General features: G+C 45.0%; 1 protein-coding gene across 1 annotated transcript; it reads right to left on the bottom strand.

Moving 5' to 3' along the window:
• Positions 1 to 886: 886 nt before the first annotated feature.
• On the bottom strand, positions 887 to 8,749 carry b4galt7 (xylosylprotein beta 1,4-galactosyltransferase, polypeptide 7 (galactosyltransferase I)). The gene is made up of 6 exons (XM_070837225.1): positions 8,633 to 8,749; positions 5,960 to 6,307; positions 5,400 to 5,625; positions 4,674 to 4,757; positions 4,458 to 4,562; positions 887 to 3,101 (listed from the first exon to the last, which is right to left on the bottom strand). The coding sequence occupies exons 1-6, from the start codon at positions 8,683 to 8,685 to the stop codon at positions 2,946 to 2,948; spliced, it is 972 nt and encodes a 323-aa protein (XP_070693326.1). The 5' UTR covers positions 8,686 to 8,749; the 3' UTR covers positions 887 to 2,945.
• Between the last annotated feature and the right edge of the window lie 106 nt (positions 8,750 to 8,855).

Here is an 8,855-nt window from a genome sequence, read left to right as displayed (position 1 = left end):
CACTGGTCCAGTAGATCACCTCAGCCAGCAGCCACCAAACCTTTGGGACAACTGCACCTGATCACAGTAGGCCCACTAAAAGAGCTTGTTTGATCCACTGACAGGCTCAGAGTGTTATTCTAAGTGTGTGACAGCATCATGGAAAGGATCCCTACAGAGAGAGACCTGGAAGATCCTTTTGGTTTAACCACAAACAGCACACACACCAGACTACATTCACTAAAACAGGGATTTTAGAGAACAGGACACAGGAGCTGCTGCTCTGCTGCTGCCTCCATCAGTTAGTTTGTTTGTGTTATTGTGTGACTCTGGTGGTTTAGAGGGTGTTTTCAGATGCAAAGTAATGTATTAAAGCACCAAAGTCACAGCAACTAGATCAGAAACTCCTTTGTTCTGTGAGGTAAAATGACCATTTTTGTCAATGGAGTCTGGTGGAGGAGTTACTGACCGAACTTTCCATCCAGTTTCTCCTTTTTCCTCTCGTCTCTGTACATTCATGAATTAGTATCATAAACCCTGCAATAATCACGATAATCACATTTTCAATTCCTGGGGATGTGTCTTTGTGCCAGTTCGCACTGCACCATGTAAAATTCACACCTGCAAACTCGTCATATTGTGTTATTCACATATTTTAGATCTGAACTAAACTCTTTAAAAACACCACAGCCACACTAAAACAAACTGATGGAGGCAGCAGCAGACCAGCAGCTCCTGTGGTCTGTGCAGTAAAATGAGTGTTTCTGTGAATGTAGTCTGGTGTGTGTGCAGAGATATTGATTTAAAGAGACAGACAGACAGACAGACAGACAGACAGACAGACAGACAGACAGACAGACAGACAGACGGACGGACGAGACACGCTAAAGACAAAACGACCTCCGGATGTTTTTTCAGACTCAGATTTATATAAATACTGAATATTGTACAAATACATGGTACCTTTGGGTCTGGAAAGTAAAACAGTATCACACCATGGCCGACACATGTACAGTCAGTCTGAAATCATTGCTCACGGCCCTTTAAAACCGCAGAGCGCCCCCTGGAGGCCGACCAGCACATAACAACAACAACAGAGAAGAAGAGCGTCAGCAGAGACCGAAACAGAACGACGAGCCTGGAATTTATATCCCGACTGAGAAGAACTCAAAGGTTTGGAGATCTGTTTCAAGGGCTTATTGCGCTCATGTGTCGACTCTGAGAGCTGAATTATGGAAGTCTGGGTGCAAGAAGGACGAGATCCCTCACCGGCCTCCCACCAACAAACATACCTGATATTTCTGGAGGTGATTTGGTGGGAACTTTTCACCCCTGAACCATCAGTACGTCCCTTTTTCTAGCTTCTAGCTCGGGAAGTGTGAGCCCTGACTTCTGTCTGAAGGTCTACACCCACAAGAAAACCATACTTTTCTTTAGGAAATTAAAATATTTGAGATTTGCTGCTAATCACAGCTTAAGAGGAGGTGACCTTAAGTTTTTGGAGAACAAGCCATGAAGGTGAGAATCTCACCCTTTGAGTAGAGAGTTAAAAGTGACTACAAACAGCCTTGACCTGGTTATCTGCTCTGGTTTAGTTTAATGTTCACGGTGAATTTCCTCTTCAAGTTCAGCCTGGTTTGGCTCAGTTTGGCTCAGTTTACTTTATAGGACACAGAATTGCATCACAGTCACCCACAAAAAACCACCCAGAGGCTTTTTTCATGATTAAATAACAGTTTTCTTGTAATTATGAGAAAAAAGATACTAATAATTATTAATTACAAAATAAAGCCTCTGTTGTTTCTTGGTGTTTTCTGTGTCTGAGGGACACACTGTAAAAAATAAAGACACACGGCGTATCAGGCCTAAAATACAGATCAATAAATAAAATACAAAGCCGGGGGAGGAGGGTCATATTCTCATATTCTGTTTCTGAGAATAAAGTTGTAAATTAAACAAACATTCTCTGAGATTATAAAGGTTTTTTTTTTTTTTTTTTTGCATCAACTCATCAGAAATGTCATCATCAGGTGTTTCTGGGATAAAAATCTGTTTCTTTCTCGCCAAGGTTAAGTATCGTGACGAGGTCGTCAGTGAAGCCGATCACACCTCTTTAAGTGAAGCCATGAAAAGTTTGTTTTGTAATTTCCTGACTTTCTAATCTCAGAGAATCTTCCAGTTTGTTTCCACTTTAATCTCTTGTAACTTTTCCACTTAAATCTTTGAGTTTATTAACCTGCTCCTGCGGCTGTGTAAGTTATTTCTTTCTTTCTGACCTCTGAAACGCCTTCAGTTTTCCACGTTAGATAAGAAGCTTCGTGGCTTCACTCAAACTTTAAACTGACGTTAGAAGTTATGAAAGTTGGAAAATACTTTAGTTTGTGAACAGTTTTAAAAAATGGATCTTTTCCTCCGACATGGATAAAAAACTAAAGTGTGTTTTGCAGATGGATCTGATGTCTTCGTCCCTCCAGCGTCTCCGCTCTGCTCCTTTTGCACAACCCCAGAGTAAAAAACAAAAAACAGACTTGAGGTCTGCATTCACACCATGCCAGCAGGTACCAGAACGTCCAAAAGGAAAACCAGTTAAAACAGCTCAGGCTTCGTCTCTCCCCGCCGTGAGGTCACACACCGAACAGTCAGGTGAGTTTTCCAGGTCGGCCACACGGGAGCTGAAGGCCTCCGACCTGACGAGGACCTGATTTAAAGTTCAGAGCCGAGCAGTTTGACAGCTGAGAAACGCTCACGGTTTGAATCTGAGCTGATGACGACAGTTTGTGTCCCGTTTCTGAAGAATCAGTGTTCCATATGTCCATTTGTACCGTTTTTCCTGTGTCCCGTCGGCACTACTGCGTCCGTTAAAGAAGAGAAAAGTCTCTCGGTGAGAACTTCGCCCACGACCAGCGCTGCCGTAAAGGATCGGTGCAGTGGTTAAAAGCGTTAAAGGCTCCCGGCGCCCCCGTCCTCTACGCCAGGAGGCACCAGGGCGTCTGGCTCTGGTCGCACTCCAGTTTGGTGTTGATGACGGTGCAGGGGGCGCCGCTGATGGTCAGCTCCTGTCTGGACTCCACCTGGTAGCGGAGGTTACTCAGCCCCCCCTCCGGATCCACCTTAAACTGCTCCTGCAGGGAGGAGGGGACGAGAGCAGGGGGGGGGGCAAACCGTTTTTAAGACGTTAATACTGTCATGTTGTGTAAAACAAAAGAACTGAGGGTCCATCTGGAGTCTGATTTTCTCTCTCCCCCTTCAGGACGACGTGAACAGGACATTTTCTCTCCGACTAATAAACTCTGGACAAAACCAGAGCGACCGATTCACAAGACAAGACACTTGTCAGCGTCTGTAGAGCTTTAAGGTGAAACATCAGGTCTTTATTTCTCCCCCTTAAATATTACCACACAGGCCCTTCAGCTTCTAGCTTCAACACCAAATCCTCCCCCATCGTCATCAGTGGTCCGTACGCTGGTCAGGTGACCGCCAGCAGGCTCAGTGTTTCACCTCCACAGAGTGAACGTGGGCACTGACACGTGAAAACAAACTACACAGCTTTTAGCGCCAGCGTTGATGTTACACATGTAGACTTTTACCCGTCAGGCTCAGTCGGTCCTCCAGCTGTTGTACCAGCTTGTCGACGAATGTTTTCATGCATTTATTGTACTTGTTATTAATTTACTGACAATATACCTTCTTTTATTAAAGGTCCCATATAGTGCAGAACCTTTTACTGTCTCTCCAACATAAATGTGTCTGCAGACTTGCTGTCCACTGTTTTTCCTCACCAACACCAGCTCACGGTGACATAAAGAAGCTGCGAGCGAAGCAGCAGATTGTTTCTGGTCCTCTAAAACGGAGCGTTCAGACAGAGGCTGGACTTGATGTGTTTTTGAACCTTAAACCACGTAAACCTGCTCTTGTAGGACCTCCAGATATCAGTATGAACCAGAGAATGAGCACAACGTGGGGCCTTTAGTATTTGGGGATCTTGAGACACGTCACTTTTTTTTAAATGTAATGTGAAGTGTCATCTCACTGACTTTTTAATCGCGATATTTCATGTTTTTAGTATCATTATGCCGCAGCGGGGTGCTGTAGCGGCACCTCGTGGAGCCGACAGCAGCTCGTCGTGGCCGCTGAGCTCTGACGACCAGACGGAGGCGCAGGCCGGTCGGCCGTCGGCGTCCACGTGACACCGTGTCTGTTACAGTCACACACCTGGACGCCGGCATGTCACCTGAGCGCTGAGGCCGAGCTCATGAAACCTTTTTCTAAAGCTCATTAAATGAAAATACGACTCTTCTCTGAGGAGAGAAGCAGAATCTGGAGATCTGAGAACGATTTAATTCCTTCAGGTTTACAGGACGGGATGCCGTCACGTTGTTATTGTCGTTACTCTTCCTGGTTTATGTCATTTAGACGCCTGCTCCTCTAAACGTTGTGTGTTTCTGAACCTCTCAGTGTAAACGAATGAGTTCCTGTACCTGTTTCTGAGATGCGACCCTCTTCTGGTCCCTCTTCCTCCAGGCCGGGTCGTGGATGTGGAGGAAGGTTTTATATCCTGTAGTGATTCCACTCGGCCTGAAGAGCTGAAACACCCACAGAAACATCCGTCAGGCCGATCCGACAGTAAGAAGCTAAGAACAGGTTTCTGTCTCTCTAACAGGGTTTAAAGCTCCGTTCACTGTTCCCTTGTTTACCTGCAGCTCAGCTTTTCTCAGTCTTCTGTAGAACTCGTCGTCCTCTCTGCCCCAGCCCCAGAACCGGTTCGACATCCCGTTACACTGTTAAAAAACACAAGTGAACCCCTTTAGTGTCCGTGTTCTGTCTGTCTGAGGCACAATCAGTCCTGCACTGACGTTTACAGACTTCTGGCTTGAACACAGGTGACAACAGCGTCACCTGGTGGACGATCTGAGTCACGACCCCCCCGTACAGGGAGAGGACAGATGGGACTGATTCCCAAACACCTTGATTTATTCTGGCTGCTGCAGCTGTAGTTTTATTAAATTACTTAATTTATCCTGATTTTACTGCTGCATAAATAAGCTTTAATTGTTTTAGACTGCAGAGACGTTACACTCTTGATGAAATATCTGACATATTACTGCTTTTTAAATGTCAAAGATGACCCAGGTTTAAACAGACGGGTCTATGCCAACATTTTCTGGTTGGAAGCAGGAGCTCCTCACTCGTCAACCATGATGTTTGTGTTAACGGGGCTTCAGTATTTGCTCTGTGGTGACTCCGGCTCTCCTCTGCGTGTTTGACCGTCGCCAATATCGGCCTGAAGTGCTGCTGTGTGGCTACAGCCGAGTGCTAACAGGAGCCGACGGAGAGAATACAGCATCTGGAAACTAGCTTGTGTCGTGGCTGAACCCTTTAAAGACGAGATAAAATAACCCCGGAGCGAAGCAGATCAGTACCAGGCTGTAATGCTTCTTGGTGAGCAGCAGGATTCCTCCCACGTAGGTCTTGTAGTGGTACAGCGGGTGCAGCTCAGGCGAGGCCACGTGGAAAGGTCCGTCCTCGGGGAAGCCGTAGTCCAGAGCTTCGTTCAGAGGCAGCAGGTCCACGTCGTGCATCGCCAGGTAGTCCGTGTCGTTGCCGCTCTCCAGGTGACCCACATTGATCAGAGACGCTCGGTTAAATCTGAAACAAAAGGGAGGACACGGCGATTTGTTGTCTTGTTTTAAGAATGATCACTGTTAGCTTAAAGCTGAGAAAGAGTCTGTTTAATATGTTTATATTGTTAATATTATATATAATATATAATATATGTTAATATTATTTTTGAAGGATCCGGAGGGGGCAGCAAACATAACACATCAGAAACAGAGAAGGTGTGCATCTTTAGCAGAGCGCTGAGATTTGTGAGAAGCGTGAACTCGAGCGGACGCCATCAGCTCCGGCGGCCACGTCGCAGCCTGACCACAAGGCTCCCGGTGGGATTCAGCCGTGTCACCTGGGGGGCGGATCTCCTCACCTATAGTGATCCACCTGGTTGATGATGATGATCTTGTGGCGGATCTTCTTCTTGTTGAGGAACGTGTGCATGAAGGGAACAAACACCAGCAGCTCCTCGAAGCGCTCTCTGAAGGGGATGATGAGGGCCAGTTTGTGAGGACCCCAGGAGGGGTCGTCCGCCGCGGACGCCTGACTGTCGGCCGGGCAGGGCGGCGGCGGCGGCGGCTGCAGGGAGTAGCGTCTGTCTTCGCTTGTGGTAGCGGACATGTCGCCTGAACAGCTGAGCTGCAGCCAGAGCAGAGAGACGAGCAGCAGCACCATGCAGAGGCCGAACAGCTTGTAGATGGTACATTTACCAGAAAGGAACCTGAAACACAGACGAAAACATCGAGCGGCCACGAGTCAGAACACACGAGAACATCTCCGTCTTTAGTGGAACAACAACCACAACCCAGACTCATCCTGGATTCTAGGGGGATTCCCCAAGTTTGGTTATTCAAGATGTTTAATTAAGAAACTAAATTAATTTCAAATTATTTGAAAAATCCAGAAAAAGTAGCCTGAAAAAGTCATGACTGAAACTGTAATGAGCTTTAATAAATATTTAGGTCACACCTGTGCTCTGGACATAAAATACTTCTGTCGTGATGAAACTAAGAGCAAACACTCATATCTGACGGGCTCTAGAAACAAACCTGAAAACACAGAGGATTGTGGGTGAAATCTTTAAGTCACTAAAATATCATTTAAACGATCCTGAGGTCAGTTTTCTGATTTTCTAACAACGGAGGATTTTTCACGTGGAAGTAAACAAACCAAACATGAAAGCAGAACAAAACACTCCATCGTCACCACTATTAGTGTGTTTTAAAGCAGCGTTCAGTGGTTACACACACACACACACACACACGCACACAGAAACACACACACACACACACACACACACACACACACACACACACACACACACACACACGCACACAGAAACACACACACACACACACTCTTGCACTGTTTGTTTGCTTGTTTGTTAGTTATTACTGACATGCACAAGAATTTCAGTGTACCTGGTTTTAAACTTGTACAAATGGCAATAAACTCTATTCTATTCTTCAGGCAAACTTTACAGCTGTGTTGTGTTTCTGTGTCTTTAGTGTGACGACCAACACTAAGATCTGCAGTGAAAACTCAGTGATTCCTGAGAGACACAAACGGGAAGAACGGGAAAACCATCCTGTTTGGGAGTGTGACCCCGCTGTGTGTCATTTGATCATTTGCAGCCATGTTGGCATCATTTTGTCGACGCTCCCGTTGTTCTGTTTTACCGCTGAGCTCCTCAGAGTTACTGTCCGAACAATGTGACATGAACGCAGCGTGAGAGCGTAGAAACTCTGTTGTTGTTTGATGAAGACAAACCCAAACTGAGAAACAAGCAGTCGACAACAGAAGTTCCCAAACTGTGTCTCAAAGACAGTTTTAGAAATAGAAAGAACAGCTCAGTGTGAACCTCATTACTTAGCTGGTACCAACCAAAATGTTTTTGTAGCACCAAAAGTTTTAGACTGAAACTCCACTGTTTTTAACCCATGATCCTCTGTGTCCTCATCCTGGTGTCTGAGTGACTGGTAGGTAGTAAAAGTGTTGGAACTGGTCCAGTAGATCACCTCAGCCAGCAGACACCAAACGGGCTGCAATGGCTGCAACGTGATCCTTTGGGACAACTGCACCTGATCACAGTAGGTCCACTAAAAGAGCTTGCAACAGCAACTCCTGTTTAAAATGACTGTTTTTGTTAACGATGTCTGGTTTGACAACTTTTTATGTGCAGATTTGAATCAAATAAGATATAGAACAGACTATAATTCTTCCAGGAGACTGATAGTAAAACCTGATATTTGCCATTAAACTTTACAGTTGACACCCGAGCAGCTGAAAATATCTTCACATGAAGTAACAACAGACCAAACTGTGTCAGAAGAGTCTTTCACAGTAGTTTGTCTCAGTTTTATTTCCTGTGAATCAGGAATTGCTCCAAGCCATCAAAAAGAAACGCACGACTTTAGAGCTGCACCATTTATCAGCAGTTATGTTAAAAACCAAACAATCATTTCATTTAACTTTTCAAGCTAAACACCAAACTGATTTCTGCTTCCAGCTCCTTTAATTAGAGGATTTGCTGCTTTTCTCTGTTATGATATTGAAGCAAGTGAACATCTTTTTGGTTTTGAACAAAACGAGACATTTGGAGACATGATTTTGAGATCTGGGAAGCTGAAATTTGTCGTTTTATAGACCAAATGAAACAAATTGGGAATTGACAATAAAAATAATCGTCTTGTGCATCATCTCAGAGAAACCTCTGTAACTTTAGGATCTCCATTAGGACTTAAAATAAGTGGGGAACCCCTTTAAGGACCTCTGGATGTCCCTGCACCACAGTTTGGGAAGCACTGGTTGAAACAGTGAGACATGACATCTACTCACTTCTCCTCTTGACGGGGAACTTTAGACATCTCATTTCTTTAAAGGCCAACAAAGACTGATGAGAAAAGGGTTTCTGTGTGTTTTTATGAGCTCTTATTGTGAACTAACATGTGCAGAGTGAACACAACCAAAGGAAGTTTAAGCTTGACACAAATACCACATTTAAACCAACATTTAAACTTTTTAAAAACAGACAAATCCTTCTCACCTCCTCTCCTCTTTGAAGTAGAGGACTGGCTTTCTCCTGGATGAGTACATCATCTTCACAAGCTGCCTCTTTCCTCTCCAGTTAAATTAAAAACGACGACAGAGGCTCAAACTTCTCAAAAAAGACAGAAACATCCGTGTTGTTCCTCAGAAACCCGTCGGTCTTTCACTCCTCCATCCCTCCTCATGTGTAAGTGTTGACGGAGACCAAACTGGGCTCCATG

This window comes from Pempheris klunzingeri, chromosome 9, assembly GCF_042242105.1.
Source record: "Pempheris klunzingeri isolate RE-2024b chromosome 9, fPemKlu1.hap1, whole genome shotgun sequence".
Classification (NCBI taxonomy): Eukaryota; Metazoa; Chordata; class Actinopteri; order Acropomatiformes; family Pempheridae; genus Pempheris; species Pempheris klunzingeri.
Note: the sequence above shows the minus strand (reverse complement) of the source record. Positions and strands in the feature narration are given on the sequence as shown.